This window comes from Lepidochelys olivacea, assembly GCF_965140295.1.
Source record: "Lepidochelys olivacea isolate rLepOli2 genome assembly, chromosome: 5".
In the NCBI taxonomy this organism is placed as follows: Eukaryota; Metazoa; Chordata; order Testudines; family Cheloniidae; genus Lepidochelys; species Lepidochelys olivacea.
Window position 1 is genome coordinate 40166516 of NC_140415.1, and position 23215 is coordinate 40189730.

Here is a 23215-nt window from a genome sequence, read left to right on the forward strand (position 1 = left end):
CAATATAGCAATATGTTTTCATGGCAGTAAACTGTGAAAGATGTTTCTGGACTTAGCAAAAACCTTCCTTATTATTGACCTAATGGTATAAGAAATCATTCTAAAAGTGCCACATTCGGAATGAAAAATTTGGGCTATGATATACTGTCAGCATTTGGACATCAGCAAAAGTCCAAAATAAGTGGCTACTAGAGTTCTCTCTTCACCATAACCCTCAAGGCAGCTTCCCCTGGTGCCCGGCGGAAAATGGGGAGGTGTGAAGCCCCAGGCACCTTACGGTGGCTTCTGCGCTCCCAGCAGGGAACGGGGAGCGGAGGTGGGAGGGCGGCCTGCCGAGATCCTGCCGGCAGCCTGTAGGGCAGCCGGGCTCCCAGCAGGGAGCTGCCAGTGGAGCTGAGAAACCGGGCTCTCATCTCTCCACACTGGCCCTCATAGGTCTGTGGAAGAGCTCCACTGACCCATGGAGGGTAGTGTGGACATGTACCACCACAGTAATTACTGTGGTGGCTGTAAGTCAACCTAATATAGGTCGACTTACATTTCTAGTGTAGACGTACCCTCAGCCATTCCCGCATCTTCCTTCTAGGATTTTCTTAAATCGTTCCTTCAGTTTTGGGAATTATTCTATGATAAAACTGAATTTTTATGAAAAATATTTTCATTTTCAGTTCAGTAGTTGTTGGATGACAAATGTTGTTTGTTGAACTGCAGTTACCAAGATCTATTATGTGATTCAAAAGACTACTCCTGAGGGAATTCTGTATCAAAAAAATTAAAATTTTGGTACAAAAAGAATAAAAATTCTGCACACAATATTTTAAAAAATCTGCATATTTTATTTGTCAATAAATAAATGTGGAGGCTCCAGGATGGCAGAGCGGAGCACAGGCCGCTGGCTGCACAGAGGTGGGAGCCCACCCTGCAGTCCTCCCTTACACCCCAGGACATGGGCTGGCGGTGAGGCTCCATATGACCCTGATACAGCACAAGTGCCTGGCCTGCCCCAGAAATACCCTGGGGCCTGCCCCTCTGTGCCAGATGCACCAAGATATCAATTGAGAGGGCCAGAGTCTCATACGTACGCCCAACGCTGGCCCCCAATCCAGGTGTGGGGGCAAGCAGGCTCAGCGCAGCAGGATCCAAATGTGGAGGGGTTTAGTGTGTGTAGTGAAAAGGTTCTGTGTGGGGCAATCTGGATGCGGGCAGCTTGGGAAGGGATGTGTGGGGGATCTGGATGCACAGGGGCTTGTATGGGGGTTCTGGGGGAATAGGACTCTGGGAGAAGTCCAGGTGAAGGTGATTGGAGCTCAGCGGGGTGTGGGGGGATTTGAGTGTGGGGCGAATAGGGCTTGGTGGCTGGGTCTGGGTGCTGGGGGAGTGGGGCTTGGAGGGGTGGGGGTGTGGGTGCAGCTGGTTGGGGCTCAGTGGGATGGGGGGGTTGGGTTGGGTAAGGGGGGCTCATCTGGGTGGTCCAGGTGGGGGTTGGTCTGGGTGCAGGGGTGGAGATCCAGATGCAGGGTTGGTGGAGCTTGGCGGGGAGGAGGACGCGGTCTGGATGCAGAGAGGCTCTGGATGCATGGGGTGAGGCTCATCGGGGTGGGAGTTTGGGTGCAGGGGGATCTGAGCATGAGGGGGGGTCCAGATGCATAGGGGTTGGATGTATGGAGCAGCTCCCTGTACAGTGACTCCTCCCCCTGTAGCTGAGGCATGATGCGGGCAGGAAGCGGGGAATTGGGGGAGTGCACAGGCAGGGAGATTTCTGGGTGTGGGTCTGACCTGGCATTGACCCTGACACTCCTTACAGGGGAAGAGGGAATTCCATTCTCCCTGTCCCCTGCCCAGCTGGGACTAGCAGCTGAGCCTGCCATTGGCTGTGGCATCACCAGCCTTACCCCCTGTGGTGATTTAACTCTCTGCTGGCTGCTTCAGGCGCCCGAAACAATGTACCGGCAGTGCTGGGGAGGGGCACGTGACCTCTCTTGCGGCTTCCTTTTACTTCCCCGTTAGAAGTCATTTTTCTGCAGGGAAGCAAAGAAATCTTTGGGGGACATGTATCCTGCATGTGTGCAGTGGCACAGAATTCCTACAGGAGTAGAAGGCTGTGGGATCAATGTTTGAGTTCATACCTTATGCTAACTTTCATGGGCAAGAGCTGGAAATTTGGTAGAGGCATGAGACTTAAACGCTGGAAATCACTCGGCATGTTCTTCAGCAGTTCTCTAGTTCACGGGTTCTCAAACTGGGGATCCCTTAGGGGGTTGCGAGCTGTCAGCCTTCACCCCAAACCCTGCTTTGTCTCCAGCATTCATAATGGTGTTAAATATCTAAAAAAGTGGTTTTAATTTATAAGGGAGGGTCGCACTCAGAGGTTTGCTATGTGAAAGGGGTCACCAGTACAAAAGTTTGAGAACCATGGCTCTAGTTGGTGCCTATGCTGATTCTGGAGAGAAGTGTTCAGTTTTTGGCTGGGAGAGGGAGACTCAACATGTTGGTGATGGGTGGGAAATGTAACGGGTTCAAATGTGAGAGTTTGTGGGAGATCGTGTAGGTGATGTAATGCCTTAGAACAAGACAGAAGTATCCTTAAGGACAAAATGTCAGAATGTTTCAAATGTTGAATTTCTAATTTTTGATTAGCTATATATTTATCATACTTGGAGTGGTAGTGATATGTGTATTAAAGTTGCATAACCCTTCCCATTGTAATCCTTTGTTTTCAGTTGGTTCTTACTTTTGTTGGTTGTATATTAATTAAATTGAAATTACTTCAGAATTCCCAGTTAACACTCTGTGGTTTGACAAGTTCTCGTCCCATGATAAGGCCTGGACTTAAGAGTTACTATTAATTTGGGAACCCTGACATGCATGAGAGAAATGCTCATCCTTTTGAATTTGCAATGGCTTTATTAACACAATTAGTAAAAGCACAAGTGCTCCAAGCCAAACAAGTAGGTAAACAGTATAGAATTGTCCTTATATCAGTATCAGGACAATGGTTTACTCACATCATCCTTGTGAAGACCTAGGACAGGACCTTCCTGGACCACCACTTGTCTCACCAGTTCTATCTCTAGAGACAAGGTGTGTGAGGTAATATATTTTATTGGACCAACTGCTGTTGGTGAAAGAGACGTGTTTTTGAGCTTTTGGAGTTTTCAAGCCCCAGGACTTGAAGTAATACAATTTCATGAGAATATCAACTCTCATTTTTAAAAGAGAATGTTTCTAGCCTCATGGATGCAGAGAAAAGCTGATAAATGTGAGTCCTAAAGGTTCAAAAATTGGAAAGCAAGTAAGACAGTTATTATTTTTTAAAATCTCATGATTTTTAAGCCAGTCTGACTTTTTTGGGACATGACTCATGATTTTTTTAAAACTAGAGGTTGTCAATACTGCTTTGTACATGTGCAGTAGAATGTTTACAGATTTTTATTCTTAATTTTCATGTGACACTTGCACTGTGCGTACTCCTAGGGCAGGCAAGGGCAAACTACCGCCTGCGGGCCGGATCCAGCCTGTCAGGGCTTTCAATCCAGCTCACGGGATTGCCAGCCCCATGGCTCAACGGGGCTAAGGGGGGCTCCCTGCCTGCCCTGGCCTTGTGCCGCTCCCGGAAGCGGCTGGCACTACGTCCTTGCAGCTCTTAGGGGTGGGGGGGTGGGGCAGAGGGCTCTGTGCTCTGCTTTTGCCTACAGGCACTCTCCCCCGCAGTTCCCATTGGCTGGCAATGGGGAATCGCAGCCAATGGGAGTTTTGGGGGTGGTACCCGCAGGTGAGGGCAGCGTGCGGCAGAGCTGCCTGCCCCATCCCAGCCCCAGGAACCACTGCTGGACATGGTGGCCCCTTTTGGGAGTGGTGCAGGACCAGGGCAGGTAGGGAGCCTACCACTCCGGAGCCACTTGAGGTAAGTGGTGCTGGGCTGGAGCCTGCACCCTGCACTCCAACCCCCTGCCCTGAGACCCCTGCCGCACCCCTCCTCTATCCCAACCCCCTGGCATGAGCCCCCTCCTGCACTCCAACCCCTTGCCCTGAGCCCCTTCCTGCACACTGCACCCCCTCCCACACCCCGTACTCCCTCCTGCAGCCCTGCCCCAGCCCTACGTTCATGGCCCTGCATAAAATTTCCCCACCCAGAAAGTTTGCCTACTTCTGTCCTAGGCCCTGCTAAGTCTCTTGCATTCTTCTGAAGCAGCCACACCCATAAACCTCCAGATGAGACAGATCTGCTGCAATGGCTTTCTCCTGTACCGTGGAAAAATGGTTTGTGATCATATAGTATAAAGACTTTACTTGAATAAAGCTAAATGTCCGATGAGTCAGAATTAAAGTTGAACAATCAACCTAAATTGTAACATTTTCTAATTCTGAGTGCTTGATTTTGTAATTTTAACACTCTTTTAATGTGTACACTTTTATAATGTGCATGCGCGCACTCACATACAGTTGTGGAAGTGCTGTTCCAAAGTTAGATTAATTGATCTTTGCACTTAAAACCAGGATAAAACTGTTGTTTTAAATAAAGAATACAGCATATCTTCCCCAAAATTATAGCTCTTACACTTGTGTGGAATGAATTTTCTGAGAATTAAGGGGTAAATTGGTTTGAGTTAATTGAAAAATATGTCCTTAAAGAAATTTAGCACCTAGTGTCCGACTACTTTCTTGTCCCAAATTATATTAATAATGTAATTATTACAAATTTCCCACTGTAGTGGAGTGGCAGTTCTGCTATAGTTAATATTAGAAAAGTTATCCAGTAAGCAACTCTTAAGTATTCTAAAATTTGCTTGGTTACTTGGATTGTCTTGGCATTTGGTGTGCATCAGGAGGTATGGAATAAGATGTGTAATTCAAATTTGGGATCATCTGGCAAAGCAGTTCATGAGATAGAGCCCTCTTGAAAAAAAACCTGCGTTTTCTTAAGGTTGACAGATTCTAATAGTGTTTTCTTTTGTGCATACGTGGGAGTCCAACCGTGGCTTTGATCCAACCCCAAAGTATCTCAGTCACTCCACATTTAGCTCAGGTAGTGCATGGCACCCACTATCCCTTTTTATTTCATTGGTTTTCAGAAGCTTGAGTTTTGCTGAACTCAGCATTCTGAAACATCACGAGATAGCACTGAACAAGCTTCACTCTGAGTTAACAAAGTACTTTGTCAGTGAATATAATGAAAACTCATTGAAATCTCATACATTGTCTGTCTGAAGAATTTTTTTTTACTATTAATGGTCTTTTTTGCCATTAATATTCATAAATCAAAGTTTTACATTCAGAAGAGGGTAACCAATAAAGTTATAGTATAGAAGAATTGCCTTTGATTGTTGGCCTTTTTAAGAAGGCCTTTTTAAGAAGGTCTTTTCTCTCCTATTGTTTCTCAGTAGGACTTAGGGTATGTCTATACTGTGGTAGAAGACTTCTGGCACAGCTATGACTGGCCCATGTCAGCTGACTTGGGCCTTCAGATTGTATCCGTGTCTTTGCATAGCGGGTATCCATTTTCCCAGAAAGCAACTTGGTTCATTCTCGGTGAGAACAAATGGGAGATTAGAGGCCATTCTTGAGTTTCTCTGAAGGAAGGTTTATGCTCCTGCCTCTGCTGACAGATACATTTTCAGTTGTGATAAGCAATGGCACAAATGACTCAATCCTAAAATTTTATTTTCTAAAGCTACTGTTGGCACTGGATCTGTTCAATATCGAAAGTGAGAGAGAGGGGGAACATGCATGCAGATGAATGCAGGGAGAGAGGCAGGGAGAAATTAAGGTCTCTCCATGTTCACAAGTGAATATAGGGAGGTACAAAAACGGGGACAGGGAAAACTGGGATTTGCTGCTGTGGCAAAACAAAGCAGCTCTGAACTCAGTTGAATTGGTCTGTGTGTTTTGCACAACCTAGAGTGGGATAAATTATTGTGAATCTGGTCATACAAGTTAAAATGATCTAATGTTGATACTTCATATTGTCATTATAATTAGAACTATCACATTATAACATTCTCTTGGAGATTCTTCTTTTAGTGTTCATGTATGTAGCTTTTAATTACGGAAAAACAAGGAAATTCCCAGACAAAGCAATGCTAAAATGGAATTAAAATTGATAGCGCATCTCAATTTAGGATAAAAATAAACATTACTGGGATATTGTAATTATCCCCAAATCAAGTATTAAGCTAGGGAAATTCAGAGTTAAGATTTAATTTTTAAGAAATCCAAACATGTTAAGTTATAAACATTTACTGTTATGTAATCCAAACAACTTTAATGTTGCCCTGTAGTGACGATATGAAAGGAAAACAAGAAAATGCATGTTTAAAAATCAGTAGAATGACTTAATTATAATCATGTTTTTTGCATTGTGTCAATATCACTTAATCTTTTTGCAGCTTAATTTAACCTTATGTGAAAATAATACAATATCTAATAACCTCATAGGTGTTTTGAGGCTTAATTGTTTGAAACATACTTTAAAATACTTTGGTGAAAAGTACAGTGCTGTATAAAGATAAAGTAAAAAGTATTATTTACTTGCGTTAAGTCCCTCACTGTTCATCCCTCCTTTTTGTACATCAGCTTACAGTTCTATACATAATATTTCATACACAGTGTCAGTTTGATCCTGTTTTCTATATTTGTCTTACACTCACAAATAACTTGCAAAAGGATATATGTGTTGGGTTTGAGTCTGTTAATAATGGATTGCAACCAAGATAAATCTGTCATAAGTCTGTGTGTATTACCTATTTACACACAACCGCTTGTAAAGTGATTTATATACCCTGCTGGAAGTCAATAAAAAGTTGATGACAAAAGGTCTCATAAGTTCATGTATTCGTCCATCTTTGTGTCCTCCTATTGTCTCTCCACTTTCTCAAATGTCAATGACCTGAATAATAATCTTTTTATACTTAACCAGGCTGAAGTTTTTTTAGTAGCAAGAAAACTATATGCATGAAAATATTCTTCATCCAGTCAGATGTATTAAACTCAAATGGAAATGGTCTTTTCAGGGTGAATTGATTTAAATCAGAGCAATTTAAATCACTGATTTTAATCTTGATTTAAATCAGGATACAGGAAACCTTGATTTAAGTAATTTTAATCATATTTTGCATTTGTACTTTTTTAGTTATTTTCCCACAGAAAGGTTTTTTCTTTGGTTGGTAACCATTAAAATGTTAATTTGCAACTAAATACAGCCTTTACACTAAATTTGGTTCTCCTTTCTTATAAGCCAGAGGATATGCTCTGTCTACACTAATTAAGCAGTTATATAGCTTAATTTACATATATTTAGATTATTAATTTTTACAGTATGTTAGAAAATGTTGAATGACATTACTTGTGATTTGTGACTTGTGATTTGTGTTATGCTCTATTTGGATGGAAATTGGAATTCAATTAAACATGCACAAAACCAGCATTTTTTTTTTAAAAATTAATTAAATAAAATTACCTTAAATGTGGTAGATACGTAAGAAAAAAAATTATTAAAACACGTTTTGCATTTAAGATTGATTTATTAATCAAAGGATGTATTATCCTTAGTTAGTGAACTGAAGTGGTTGTTTCAGGTCGTCATGTCCTGGAAGATTTTAGAACTAGTAGATCTCATGTTCTCACACCTACTTTTGATTCAGATTGGAAGAAAAAACAAGCTTTCATGCTTTTCCAGTTCCTAATTGGTTTCTTAACTTTGAATAAACTAGTCATTGAGCTGAACTAGTTGAATAAACTAAAATGAAGAAAATATTCTCACTGCACCTGCAGAAGAGGCTACTGCTGTCAAAAGCTGGTTTAGCATGCTCATCATGTTATGGTTCCAGGTGCTTAACCAGTGACTTCCAGCCGTTCAGTGATCTGACTTTCTTTAAAACTTGGCAGCAAACGTATACTGCTTAATATTATATTTTGTTTAATTTTAAAAGATTTCAATAGATTATAAGTATATGTCTCACAATAGGTTGTTAATTTCAAATTTAATTTTAAATAGGTTATTTTTAAAAAATAAACTTGTATCTAATGTAAGTAGTAAAAACAATTTAAATTAAAAATGTTCAATTTAAATTAACAAATCTAATATTTTGATTTTTCAAAAAATCATTGATTTTTATCCATCCTGGGTCTTCAAATTTTTTACTGATACTACGTATAAAAATAACTCTCTATAAATATGCCTTAAAAGTTGGGGGGGATTTATAGTTTGAAAATATAACATGTTAATTAAACATCTTATTATAACAGTGCTCTTTCGGAAGAGGAGAAATCTACATTGCGTGCTGGGCTCATCACCAACTTCAATGAACCAGTGAATCAGGTTAGTAATGAAATTAATGATGATTAGTTATTCTCTTAACAAGTGCTCTTATTGGGATGTAACTTTTTTTTTTAATGAAAGTTTAAAAATGAGATGTGACAGAATTTCCAATTTTCATGTTTCCTTTCAGATAGTATTTCATGTTAATGTGGGATATAAGATTTTATCACAGAATAAAGCTTTTCTTAAGTATCAAGTTTTTCTTAATTTGAATGGATTACCATAATTACACCCTTTTATATTTCAGAATTAAATTTGTATCTTCTTGTGTTTTAAAATAACTAATTTTTGCACTTCTGGGTTTGTCTGAGGCAGACTAAAGACTCATTCTTTGAGTGCTGCTCCCTAAGTTTATTCCACTGTGAAGGCAGTGTCTGTTGGTCCGTACATGTACCCTCTCTCTCCTTATGCCTCTAATCACGGAGATAAAGGGCAGAGCGGACTGTCTACCTCTCCAATTCCTTCATCCTGCTGCTCGGTCTGGGTTGGAAACTCCAGCATTCAGAGCTGCATCTTCCTTTATTGTTCAATCATATGTATATATTTTGTAAATAGTTGAGAATTTTACTTGATAGTTTTTAGTTATGTTTATAGTTAGATTCTTCATCCCTTCCACCAGTACCCCTTTGCGGGTGCTGAACTATGTCCAGGACTCTGGGCTTCAAAATCTGTGCTTCTTGCCAACACTTCTTCTCAATCAGTTATGACCATCAGTGCTGCCAGTACAGCCTCGGGGAAGCTCACATTGTGGCAAGGTGCAGTATATTGCTGCTCCTTCCCCAGGGGGGTGGGAATTTCGTCTTAAGAACTGCTTAATGGAACAAGCAGTTGGACTCAGATTGGAGGATCCCCCTCCAGTACATCAGCCTGACTCAGCAATGAGTATACATCCTGTTGTGAGGTCTGACTTACGAGCCAGGGAATCTACTCCCACAGATCCCACATTGGGGTCTTGTCGGGAGGGCAGGAGCATTCTCATAAAAACAAGAGCAAATTCTCCTCCAAAATCTCTTCAAAATTGGATACAACTCTGCATAAGTCAAATAAGTTTTCCCACTCATCCCATGAGGACTTAGAAAATCCTAAGTCTCAGGATCATGACAAGGGAGCCCCCAAATACAGGGCTCCTTTGCTACCAGACCACGCTCCAGTGACAGTGCTCTGGTACCAACTTAAGCCTAAACCCCGATAAACAATGGCACTGACAAAAGCCAAACACAGGGAGCCTCAACCACCAGCAGCATTGGCTCTGCCTTACTTAACTGTGGCACAAACTGTAGCTGCGCTAGCGCTGTCATTCTGGGCAGGCCAGGACCCTTTGTGCTCCAGGGAGAGCAGAGTTTTACTCTACCCCAACAACATTTTTGCTTTCCCGGATCCCCAGTCTCCATCACAATCCTGCCCTTACCTCAAAATGGAGGTCTGGATTCCGCCAAGAGATGCAGCTTGTGGGAGGTGTCTGTTTCCCATTCCGTCATCCAACCATGGTTTCCCTCCAGTGGAGAGAACTGCTGATAGATCCAGAATAAGTGTTTTCTTTCTCAGGAGTCTCTGAACCACCCAAAGAACCAATGTCTCCTCTACTGAGGCATGCTTTCCCAGATAGGGGACCTGGATCATTCTGCAACCAACACCCACCTCAGCATCTGCCTTGAAGCCGTTGGTCCCCATGCCCTGGGGACCTTCCCAACCACTCTTTGACCCAGCTTAGTGCCCTTAATGGAGACTGTGGGACCTGTACCACCTTGCAGAGTTGACACAATCCATTAGGGGGTCAGTCCACTCCTCCTTTGTGAGAGGACAGCAAGAGAGTCCTCCTGACCCGATGGAAAGGGATGATTATGAGCTGGATCTGGCAGTTTTGCCCATAACATCAAGACTGTTCTCAGGATCTCTGGATGAAGCAGTCACTCCAATGACTGCATCTCCATCCCCACAATGACTATAAGCAGTTCGAGGAACTATTACTTAGGGTTGCGGAGGAGCTACAGATCCTCCAATCCTTCAGATCCAGCCAAATTGCGTTTCTTGTTAATGTAACCATTTTGGAACTAACTAGAACACTCTGACGTATCCCAGTCACTTGCATCCATACCCCTAAGAGGAAAGAAAAACACTGTTTTGTCCCATCCAGAGGGGCAGAATTTCTCTTTTCTCATTCTAATTCTAACTCTTTGGTCATCCAGGCTGCCACAGAAACATCTATACAGCAACACTCTAGATCTACTCTGGTCAATAAGGAGGGTGTATGCCTTGATTTATTGGGAAGGAAGGTCTTCACTTCTACTAGCCTCCAGTTCAGAATAGCCAATTGCCAAGTACTGTTGGCTAAGTATGATTACTTGAACTATTGCAAATTCACACTCTTTGTCGACAATCTTCCGCAACAATATAGAGCTCAATTTCAAGCTCTCATTGAGGCAGGCAAGTTGGTTGCCAGAACCACTCTTCAATCAGAGGTAGATGCACAGCAGATACATCTTGTAATGTGACGTGAATCATGGCTTCATGCTTTGGGGTTTCCCAGGGAGGTCCAGAATATCACAGAGGACCTGCCATTTGAAGAAACTCATCTTTTTAACCAAAAGACAGATGAATCCTTACACTCTCTAAAGGACCATCATCTGCTCCCTGGGATATGTACCCCTGCCCCAAAGAGAAAATGCCACAGCCAGTCATAGAAGCTTAGACCAATAGCTCAACCTTATGTGCCACTCCATAAGAGGCAAAGCTTTCAGAAGTTCTGTTTCCATGCACCTTCTGTGGAAATATAATCATCCCAGTTCCAGCTCCCATCTAAACAATATTTTTGATTGGTGTTCAAGAGCTGCAAACCAGTGACGTCAACACCTACCAATTCCCATACACCCTTTGGGGATCATCTAGCACTATTTTTCCATCTCTGGAATGCAATAACAACAAAAAAATAGGCTTGTGATCAAATTTACCTCCCTGCCCCTCCAAAACCCCCGTCCTCACTCCTTTTCAGGGGCCATTTTCATGAGGAGATTCTCATACAAGAAGTAGAATCCCTCTTACGACAAGGAACAACAGAGTGGGTGTAACTCTTCAGTACCAAGGGAAGGGTTTTTGCTCATCATACTTCCTAGTTCCCAAAATGAAGAGTAGCTGGAGAACCCTCCTCAATCTCCACCATCTCAGGTGCTTTATTTGCAAACTGAAATTTTGCATGGTCACACTGGCACCTATGTGTATTTTTATTCATTTAAACTACTTGAGCATTTTTTCCATTTTTGAGCATTTCAATTTGTGAAATAGCTAGGGCTTCAAAAAAGATGCCTTTAAAAAGGATTAAAACCTTTTTGTCTTTTGCAGTAGTATGAAGTTTCTTTTGTATCTTAATTCACAGGCACCTTTCTCTGTAGTACCTAAGTGCCCGTAATCTGGTTCACTGTCTACCTGGTGTATTTATCATGGACAACTGTACAGCTTGATGGGTTGGGTTCTTGGTGAACAGTATTCATTGTTGTTTTCTGACAGCAGGTCTGTAACATGAACACTACAGTCGTGCATAATGTTGCTCATAAGGTTGGGCAATGAAGACTCAGACAAATTAAATTATATAGACAAATCCAGACAAATTATAGAAAAAGGGGTGTGTGTGCAGATTAAATAAGTAGGATATTACTATCTGGTAAGTAGTAGAGCTTCTGATTTTTGGAAATCCACAAGATATATGGATGCAGCCCTGCACCCCAGGAATAAATCAACCATATGGAGGGTACAAAGAATCAAAGTGCTTCTGTAGATATCAGTCGGCTGATTCTGATGCTTACAAAACCAGCCCTCATTAATACTTTTTTTTTAGGCCATCCTGCAGATCTACCTAAGCTGCTGACAGCCTTTCCGTTCCTGTTAGCCCTTTGTGCTGCTGTTGGGAAGGAAGAGAAAACAGGATCTGAATTTCACCAGTAACTCTACCTCCTTCTACTGCCAATGACATAATAAAAAAACTGGCAGGAAGGGGTGTTGCATGGGAAATTGGAGATATCAAAACTTAGGTCGGACAATTAAAGAAGCAATGAAACAAGTTATATGTTTTTACCCTTGCAAACTCCCTCTGTCCCCATAGCTTGCTTTGTCTCTCTTTGGCTGGTTGGAGCATATCTTTTGACCCTCCTGACTGGAAGATGTCTTTTTGGATGGAGCAAGGGGCCAATACTGGTTTTTGAACCTGGGCAACTCTTCGTACTGCAAGCTGCCTCAGGTTCTGATTTAGCAAAGCACTTACGGATGAGTTTAACCACAAGTAGTTCTAGTGACTTACACAAACACACACCATCCTCTTTAGTTTTAATTTGTACAGATTTCAGAGTAACAGCCGTGTTAGTCTGTATTCGCAGAAAGAAAAGGAGTACTTGTGGCACCTTAGAGACTAACCAATTTATTTGAGCATAAGCTTTTGTGAGCTACAGCTCACTTCACAGTATGCATCCGATGAAGTGAGCTGTAGCTCACGAAAGCTTATGCTCAAATAAATTGGTTAGTCTCTAAGGTGCCACAAGTACTCCTTTTCTTTTTGCGAATTTGTACAGACTGGCTGCTGCTGGAAAAGGGTGATGAGCCTGCTCATGAATCCAACCCATAAAACCCCCCCAAAACATAGTCATCCATGGCAAATCTCAGGGGGAAATAGGACAAGTTACTGCTGCTTGAAGCAGACTAGCAAGCTAAGTCCTTGATCCAGTAAAGTGCCTAGAGTGCATAACTTTAAGCATGTGCTTAAATGCTTAGCTGCTCCAAGCACTTAGTTTGTGGCTGTTTGAAGCTACAGCCTGTTTTTAGCATTATGTTCTGCCTACACTTTTCTTACCTTTATACAAATAGAGAAGGCAAAAAGGCCATGTATAGAAACAGGAAGTGGTGCTCATATACTATGCTGATGAGTGCCATATGTATTGTTAACACTACCTAGCTTTCTATATATATATATATATATGTGTGTGTGTGTGTGTGTAAAAAAACCTTTATAGAATTAAACAGGAAGGGAAATGAGGTCAGCTTAAAAACTTTTCACTGGGTCAAGAATGGTCTCTAAATTATTGAATCCTAACTACAATAGGGCTGCTAAAATGTGTATAATGACTCTAGTTGCCCTTTAAAATCCAGTAACATAGTAAAATGTTGGCTGAAGTCTCAACTAAACAACTAACTTAAAATTTTAATAGCGGGTTTATTAAATGTAACAGAAGTTATGTTTCTGGAATGTAAATTTTATGAAATCTGTCTTGGCCTTATGTGTGTCTTTCTGGTAATTGTTTTCTCTGCAGATAGCCACTCAGATCTCTGTGTTGATTGCTAAAGTTGCTAGGCTGGACTGCCCTAGACAGTGGCCAGAGCTTATTCCTACTCTTCTAGAATCAGTGAAAATCCAAGATGACCTCCGCCAACACAGAGCATTACTTACTTTTTATCATGTTACTAAGACTCTGGCATCTAAACGACTTGCTGCAGATAGGAAACTTTTCTATGATGTAAGTAACACTGTTGATAATGCAACATGTAATATTCTGGGCTTGAGAGAGGAGTAGAAATGCAGTTTTACATATTTGTTTAAAAAGGTTTGTGATGGGTTGTGGAAGTGGGTACATGGGAGGTTTACATGTGAAAGGGTTTCATAAATGGTTATTTATTCTCTATACATGACATAAGTCATAATATGTAATGCATTTTTTTTTTAAAACAGTAGACTAAGGTGAGCTGGTAGCACCACCTATTAGGTTGCCTGATGCTTTCCATGATAAGATCCTGTTTTCAGTTGCTCATTACTCTCACAAACTTTTAACCATTGGGCTGAAATTTTCCATGCTAGATGTCTTCCTCAGGCTGATTTGTTTGTTTAAATTTTAACCAACATGATTCAGTAATTACAAGTATGAGGCTAGGGCAAAAATACATTGCTTTGCTGTGTTTAAAAAAAAAAAAAATTCTGGTGACCTATTCTCTGAGAAGCTTTAGTGGCTCTGTGATGGTGTGGAGGTCCGGTGTGTGCCCCTTTCGGTTTGGTATGACATCACAGGAGAACCCGTCCTCACTTCCCTTAACCTGGGTTATAAACAAGTCCAGAAAGATCTTTTTTAATCAAAGAGCAACCTCCTTGCAAGTGTTTTATTATTTATTATTTATAATTTACTATTGATAGCCATAAGCACAAATAGAAGCTCACTCAGACACACCCAGGGACATTTATCACCTTGGGCTTAGTCTAACTAGCTGTCTCTGGCTGGCTCCTTCCTTCAGGAGACTCTTTCCTATGTCAGTAAACAGCCTCTGGTCTCGGAAACCTTCCCAATTCCTTCTCGGGATTACCCCTTTTCAGTCCTTCCTTTCACAAGAATCCCCAACCCTCCTCTTTGGAACACAACTTTATTGGTTAGTTTTACACTTTCTCCTTACCTAGGAGTCTCCCCAGCTCTCCTCCCTGGAGTTGGGTTCTGTTAATCAAGTTTTCTAGTCCTTCCTAAGCAGCATCTTTTCAGCCTCTTAAAGGGCCATGCCACGTGATGGGGTGGGTGACCATTAGGATTCACTACCCCATCATAGCCTCCCTGCTTTGGAGCAGACACTCAAAATTTATCAGGTGGGATGTGTCTTTTGCTTGTCCTGTGAAAATCCCCCCAAGTTTGGCCAAATTACAAGGCATTGAAAACTCGGTTTGCTCATGCTCAGTAGAGAATTCTTAGAATTCAGCATCTAAAGTGCCAGAAGATTCCATCCACCCTGAGCATGCTCCATTCCCTAACAACTGCTACTGCTGGCCAGACTGAATGTGCACCATACATACATTGTGACTTGGCATGCTCTACACTAGGTGTGGCTCAGAAGAATGGAATGTGCCAAAGTGATGCCGGGCAATGGAACTGAGAGCCAGGAGTCTGCTTCTCCAGTGCTCTCAGTGACCCCCTTGCTGGCGCATGGGAAGTGTTGAGGAGGAAGCTGACTGACTTGAATGCAGAGGGAACAAGAGCTGGACTGGGGGGATGGGAAAGGAATAGTTTGGGGCTAGGAATTTGGTGAGACTGGGACTGGGGTGGAAGACAGAAAGTAGACTTGTAATCATTGGGGGATGACAGAGACTAGTGGACAAGGCAGCTGTGAATGAGAGACATGAAGAGGGGATTTGGGGACTGACTGGGCATTCGAGATGAGGGATGGAGGCTGGCACTGGCAGATGGGGCTTAGAGGTTGGTACTGGTTGGATAAGGAGACTGGGAATGGGAACTGGAGGTTGGGGCTGGTTGGGCTTGGAGGCTGGGACAGGGAGCTGGGGTGTGTGTGGGTGGCTTGGATTGGGAGCCAGTGAGGGAAACCAGGGGAAGATGAGGGAGGGAAGACACAAAATCAGGCAAAGAGGAGATAGTGGGATTGTCTGGAAGAAGAGAAAGAGAACCAGTGAGGAGAAGGAGCATGGAGAGAGGGAGATGGGATGAGCCAGGAACAGCGGGAGAATTGGGAATGGCTGGGCAATTGGGACAAGGAGTCAGGGAAGAGTTTTGTTGGTGAAAAGGGAGACTGAGATTGGATCCAATGTGTGCACGTCACAGTGAGGGAGAGACAGATTGGACAAGGAGCTGGTAGAATGGAAACTAGAACTGGCTGTGAAGGAGACTGGCACTGGGATGAGAAACTTTAGTGGAGACTGGAAATGGGATAGGAGGACAGGTTGGTGGTGATGGGGTAGAAGGATGAGCTCTAGGGAGGACAAAACAGACAAGCAGAAGGGACTGCGATCTCTAGAGTACTCCTCTCCAGAGCCTGGACCCAAGGTTGCTAAGTTTTGCCATTCCTTTGCTGTCTGTAAATATCTGTGAAACCCACTGGCCAAATGTGTGTGTCATCTCCCTCTAATACTGCTCTACATAGAGGGTAACAACCTATTATTGCTACCAGTAATTCCATCCTCTAAAGTGGCAGAGGTCTGTGTGCGGTGGACCCAAAGGTTCCAACTCTGCAGAAGAACACGAAGGTGTCAATATGATGTGATGTGATGGAATTTGTTTTTTCAGTTTGCTTTTTTAAAAACCTAGGAAATTAATATTTTTTTCAGTTTTATTTCTGTAAAGTTGCAAAATGAAGCACTCAAAAGTTAGGAAATTGACAGCATTACAGTATCCTGTACAACCTTTATTCAATCCCCTTATGTTATGCATCATGATACAGTCTTTAATTACATAGTAACTATTTCTTGCCACAGGACCCCTTCCTCATTCAGTGCACAAGATGGAGGGGGCTCCATTAATAAGAAGCTATTCAACATTTTGTTTTCTTGTATAATATCTGACCCCGTAAGCTTTATTTACTGCACGCTATTCAAACAGTGCTGTGAATACAAAATTATGAATTTACTCTTGGGCTTTTCTGTGACGCTCATCACTTTAGTATCAGAGTGTTTCACAGTCATTAATTAATCTTCACAACATCCTTGTGACGTGAGGGGTTTTTATTATTCCTGTTTTACACATGGGGAGCAGAGGCACAAAGAGACGAAGGTCAAAATTGTTCACTAATTTTGGGGGCCCAATATGAGGCACCTATGGCCTGATTCTTCAGAGTACTTTACATTATGTAGCACTTTATATGTTCAAAGTACAGCTTCTGTTGACTTCAGTTGCAGCTGTGAGTGCTCAGCATTTCTGTAAATCAGACTCTGGATTCTCAAGACCAACACCCAGAAATTGGGAACACAATTAGTCCCCGCCTGTAGGAAGTTTGGTTTAAATAACTTGCCCAACATCTCATAGGATCTCTGTGGCAGAGGAGAAATAAAATTCAATTATCCTAGGCAGCATTCAACTGCCTGTATTAATTTAACAGGTCTGAATGAAAAGGACAAATCAGGCCTCATGCAACTGCTGTCACCATTGTAAAAATCTATTGATTATAGCCTATAGATTTGTCCTATATATTAAAGAATAGTGCATCTTCCACCCACTGTCAGCTAATATGAAGTATATTTTGTAAAGCTGTTTTCTAGCACGATTAGGCACAGAGAACTGTATTAGTACCATTCTGTCAAGAATTATATTAAACAATGGTTATCTAGAAAGGTGCTGATGGTATTTCCAAATTCATTATAGGCCGGGCATTAATATTCAGGTTCATGTTGTGCAAGGGTGTGTATTCAGGATGCTCAGTACTATTTAACTGAACAAATAGGGGCTGTCTGAGTACACATTAATAGGTGTCCAAATTCACAGAAAAAAAAGGTGACAGAAAAATCTCTTTGCTGAGGTGGTCAGTCGTCCTTCAGGGAAAATATAATTATGTGGTAGATGCTCTAAGCTACAGTGTAATGCTTTTAGGGAAATATAATCTCCTTTCCTCTGTCTTTTGGTCTCTTGTGTTTGATTGGGGGCAGCTGTGGCCTTAACAGACCTGTTTGCATTCTTCTTGAAACCCAAGTGTCCTCAGTCATTCTGCCAAAGGTGGCGCATCAAGTTGCTGCAATGCCTTTGTGATCTGATTGACCCACTTTCTTGTACAAGTTACTCCCTAATGCTTCCTGCATAAGATGACCTGCAAGAGTTTGGTTGAGCAAAAGCCCCTAACCCAGGTAAGCATATTTTGAACATCTGGTTCAGCTGTCCGTATGAAAATACAGCATGCTGCCTCTGATTCCTAAACTGCTCTCTGAGGCCAGTGTGAAGATGCTAGTGCTGACCCCATGATTCGAGAGTGAAACGAACTAAGGGCTTGTCTATTCGGGGCCACTCAGGAAAGTTTAATCCAAATTAACTACAGGTGTAAATTTAAAGTGGATTCATTAAACTGCTTTAAACCCCAGTGTGGACACACTCATTCTGAATGAAAATAGTCTTAATGCAGTTTAACTTAATTCACGACAGCATATAGTGAGGTTGGTGAGGTCCCTGGGTTATGTATTTTTGTTAATTAGCAAAAAAAAAAAAATTGGGTTTTTCATCATAACTATTGGTTTACATAACTGTTGATCAAATGAGCACCACGGTTTACCATGTGAGACTGTGGTTTATGAATTCAGTGTTGATAAGTGCAAAGCGTAATTAATGTTAATAAAAATAATCCCAACTATACGTACAAAATGATAGTGACTAAATTAGCTGTTACCAGTCACAAAAGAGATCTTGCAGTCATTGTGGATAGTTAAAGCTCATTGAAGGCACTGTCTACAATAGCAGTCTGAGGTTCCTCTCCTCCAGTGCCACTGTTAACCTTCTCTAGTCCAGCTTCCCCACTTTGCACTCCACTGAAGCCACTCTCGCCAAAGTCTCTAATGACTTCTTTCTAGTTAAAGCTTAGAACCAGTACCTCATTCTCATCCTCCTTGACTTGTCAGCCTCCTTCGACATAGTCAACCTTGTTCTTCCTCTTGAAATCTTGTTCTCCTGACTCTCTCCTTCTCTGGTTCTCCTCCTACCTCTCTAATTGCTCCTTCAGTGTGACCTTCAGAATGTCCTCTTCATCCATCCTACAGCTTTCTTTGGGGTTCTGCAGGGCTCTGTCCTTGGTCCCTTCTCTTTACCTTATCTCTGGATAATCTCATCTACAAATTCAGCTACTATCTCTATGCTGATGACTCACAGATCCTCCTCTTTATTCCAGACCTATCTCCTTCTGTTCAAACTAATATCTGGGGATGTCTAGCTGTCAGCTCATGCTCAGCATGGCTAAAAAGAAAGCTCATATCCTCCCATCCCCTGAAGGCTCTCTTCTTTCTTTCCTTTTTTCTTGATCACTGTGGACAACACTGCCATCCTGCCTATCACTCAGGCCTGTAACCTGTGCATCATCTTTAACTCAGATCTGTGTTCTAGATCCTCCTGTCTAAATTTTGCTTAGTCTTTCTTCATAACATGTCAATGATACAACCTTCTCTACTCATCCACACAGCTAAAACTCTTGTCCGAGCTATCCTCCTATCATGTCTCAACTAGTGCAGTGTCCGTTTGTCTGGCCTTGACAAATGCATCCTTACTCTCTTCGTATCCATTCAAAATGCTGCTGGAAAGATTATTCTCCTAGCCCATTACATCACCTCACCACTGGCTCCCCCTTCTCTGTTTGTATCAAATATAAATTACTACTTGCATTCACTTACATGGCGCTTCACAGCTTATCCCTGTCATACCTGTCCTGTCTCATTCATTATTGAAATGTTGACTCCCATCTCTGATTGGCCCATGATGCCAGCCTCCTTTGCCCACTCGTTAAATTTTCAACCAAGATGTTTGTGCTTTTCCCCTACTACCCCTGAAAATGTTTCAAAGGCTCAAATACACCTTTCCATTTACATGAGGAGAATGCAAACTCAGTCAGGGAAGGCCATCTCTGCAGCATTCTCCTCCCAGGGAACAACGGAAACCCTGCAGGTTCTCTACAGACTTCAGACTCCATGGATGCAAAGCATTTTGGGGCTTGAGGAGCAGTTGCTTTCAGTAGTATAAATTCCCTTTCACCTCCAAACCCACGAGTTTGCCCACTGCAGATTTATTGTGACTGAACTAGCATTAACTTGCGCAGACTCCTGGTTGGTAGTGTGGACAGCTGTTGCGTACCATACACAAGAAGTGTTCTGGGAACAGTGACTGTTTGGACGCCCCTCACAGCATGGCTCCATTAGAGCTGTGCTGCCAGAGAGCCAGAGTGAGGAAATGAGATGCTAGGGAAGTTAGAGTCACGAGGACTCTGCATTAATATTCTTGGTCTCTGTTGGCTTACCTATGTTTTGTGAGGCTGAATCAAGTGCATATACACTCGATCTAATGGGATAAATGAGCAGGAAACTCAGTGCAGACTACTAAATCCTCATTCTCTAGGTTGGAATAACTCATTCTGGGAAATTTAGGGCATCATCCTGTCTTCTTACATGAAAGTAACCTTTATTTCTTCTAATATTTTCTAAATACAGTATGCCCCTTTACTTTTTTGCAGGATGGATAAAAGATTAAGGTTTTTGAAATGTAAATTGAGTTATTTATATATAAAGACTTGCTCCACACTTTTAAATTTGCAACTGACTATCTGTCTCAACCTCACTATCCTTTCTTAACTTAAATAACTTGGGGAAGAAAATCAGTTTAATATGCTTCATCAGTGAAGAATATGCATAACTATGCAGCTGTCATCAAAACAGGGTTCAACACATGCACATACTGTACAGTACTACTACTTTTTATTACGCAACATAAATATGACTAGAAATTGGAGCAGAGTGTAACAGACATTCACCAGTCTACAATATATGTTGTGTTGAAACTTGTTTGAAAAGAAACCAGTTCTCCAATTTTGTTCTCCAGCAAGAAAAATTGTTGTCGCAAAACCCTTTTTGTAGCCATGTGGATTATCCAGATAAATTCAAATTGGAAATAAAGGAACACATTTTTAATAATTGAAAGAAACTACTAAGAGAAGTGGGGGATTCTTTGTCTCTTTGCTGTCTTCAAAATCAAAACTGGATGCCTTTATGGAAGATTTTTTTTTTTTTTTTTTAATCAAACAAGCTATTATATAGGAGTGATGATGGCCTATGTTATAGTGGAGGTCAGACTAGATTTTACATTCCATTCTGGCCTTAAAGATCTATGAATCTATAAATTTATTGTACTAGTGTCAAATATTGGGATTCAAGTGGATTGTTTTTTCTTTACAGTTAGCATCTGGAATTTATAGTTTTGCCTGTTCCTTATGGAATCATCACACAGATACATTCCTACAACAGATCTTTACAGGAGATGAAGCTGCAGCTACAAATTCATTAGAAAGAACTCTGTTGTCATTGAAAGGTAATAATTAAAAAGATTGTTAAATATGTATGCTTAATGTACTATAAAAGATGAAATAAGGTTATTCAGGTGACATTTGTGTATTCCTGTTGTTGGGTTACGGTGTCCCTGGCATCTTGTGTGAACCTTGGAAACTTGATCTGTTTACCTGGATCTGCTTTTATCAGAAACCAGTTGGAAATAGCTATAACTTGAGTATTTTGGATAACTTCTTTAATAGTTGTTAGCCATTTAGTATAGTTGTTGCACATTTTAGAGTTGCTGTTTCTACTTTGTGCTATGGGTGACCCTAGTGTTATGTTGGGTTTCAAGAGATGCAGTTTGTGAATCTCTCTGTTCCTTCTGTGTATGGACTATAAACACAACTATTATAAACATCAGAAGATTGAAAAGGAAGGCTCTGTGTGCTGTAGTATTCAGGAGTTTCTGGAAACGCCACATTATCTTCCCTGTGAAAACTCCAGAAATGGTAAAATTAGGGCACTGGATCCTTTTTGATAGACCAGGAAAAGAAGAACTTCTTTGGAGATACCTTTTTTTCATTGTTGTCCATTAGCTTTATTTTGACATGAATGGAACCTTAAAGTAGAGCTGGGTGAATATTTATTGGCAAATAGTAAATTTACCAAAAAATTAATTTTTCAGGGCACTGAAACTCTTTGTGATATTGATATGAATTTTGCTGAACAGTTTCAGTTAAAAAATTTTGGGGGAGTGGGGGGGCACTAAGGCACCATTCACAAAATGGCAGGATGAGGTGCTGCCACTGTCCATCTTATAACTTGTAGTCCAGTGATTAGGACATTCAGCTGAGATGTGGGAGAGCTAGGTTCAATTTTCTGCTTCATGTGGAGAAGGGATTTGAGTTCCCCAGTCACTGGGCTCTCTGATATTATTGTGTGGGTCTCTCTGTCTCTCACGTTGAAGCTGTTCCACTATGTATAAATAATAAGTCTTTGGAGCAGGGACGTTAACTATCGATATACAGTCATATGGGTGAATTGGATCTCCGACATTGAGGAAGACTGTCCTGATCCCTGGGCTTTAGGGTAGTCCGGGGTGGGTTTTTTCAGTCTCTTGTGCTGAAGCTGTTCCACTTTGTATAAATAATCATTTGGCCAGAAAGAGAGAGAGAATCTGACTTTATATTCTAGTGGTTAGGGCACTCATCTGAGAGGTGGGACACCCAACTTGATGTCCCTGCTCCAATGGCTATTTAATTTAGACCCAATGGAAGCGCTTCACCAGGAGAGACTGAGGGATCCACCTCAGAATATCTCATAGCTCAGTGGGTGGGGCACGCTCTTGCAATGTGAGACCCATGTTCAGATCCCTCTCCACATTTGGGAGAGGGGGGAGTTGAACCCTGGTCTCCCACATCCTGGGTGAATGCCTTAACAAGTGGGCTAAAGCTTGTATGGGAGGCACCATAACCACCACCTCTTTCTCCTCCCCCTCCAGCCACTTGTGAATCTAGCTCTTCAAAAATGCCCAGAAACAAAATATTTCAGGTTGAACAATATGTTTTGTTCAACCTGAAACAGACGTTTTTAATTGACTGAAATTTTTCTAAATTTAAATTTTTTCCTAATTTTTCAGAACTGCCAACTAATCACAAAATCAATTATTCACCCAGCTCTACCTTAAATTAGTACTGCCAAACTTAAATTAGTGGGAAAAAGGCAGGTGAGGAGTCTAAAGGTGCAAAATAAATGCAATTTATTTCATAATTGAATAATTAGAGACTTTTATAGCAAAGTAAAGGATATTGTAGCTATATGTTTAATTACTTGATATCTGGGTGGGTGGGGAGCGGGGCAGCATTCTACAAAAATAGACTGTGCAAGCAAGATATTACTGTATTTTTCAGTGCTTCGTAAATTGACAGTTCATGGGTTTGTGGAACCTCATCGGAATGTAGAGGTGATGGTAAGTGATATGTGTGTTTGTTTCTAGATATAATTCAGAATTCTTTCCATGACATTCTAGGCATTGTTAGAATTTCACTCACTTCAAAGAGAGATCTGAAATTTATTAAATGATGCATAATTATATTATGTATAGATGGCTCAAGAGACAAGCCTGATAAATATAAAACAATAAGCTTAATATGTTA

The 23215-nt window shown here is 41.5% G+C and overlaps 1 protein-coding gene across 6 annotated transcripts in view; it reads left to right on the forward strand.

Annotated features, from left to right (window-relative positions):
• The window catches only part of IPO11 (importin 11), a 297144-nt gene that overhangs the window by 27498 nt on the left and 246431 nt on the right, over window positions 1-23215 (forward strand). For all 6 annotated transcript variants that reach the window (XM_084627945.1, XM_084627946.1, XM_084627942.1 and 3 more), the window contains exons 5-8: window positions 8245-8317; window positions 13609-13812; window positions 20967-21099; window positions 22970-23028. In XM_084627945.1, coding sequence (XP_084484071.1) covers window positions 8245-8317; window positions 13609-13812; window positions 20967-21099; window positions 22970-23028 — 469 coding nt within the window. The remainder of the gene's footprint in view (window positions 1-8244; window positions 8318-13608; window positions 13813-20966; window positions 21100-22969; window positions 23029-23215) is intronic.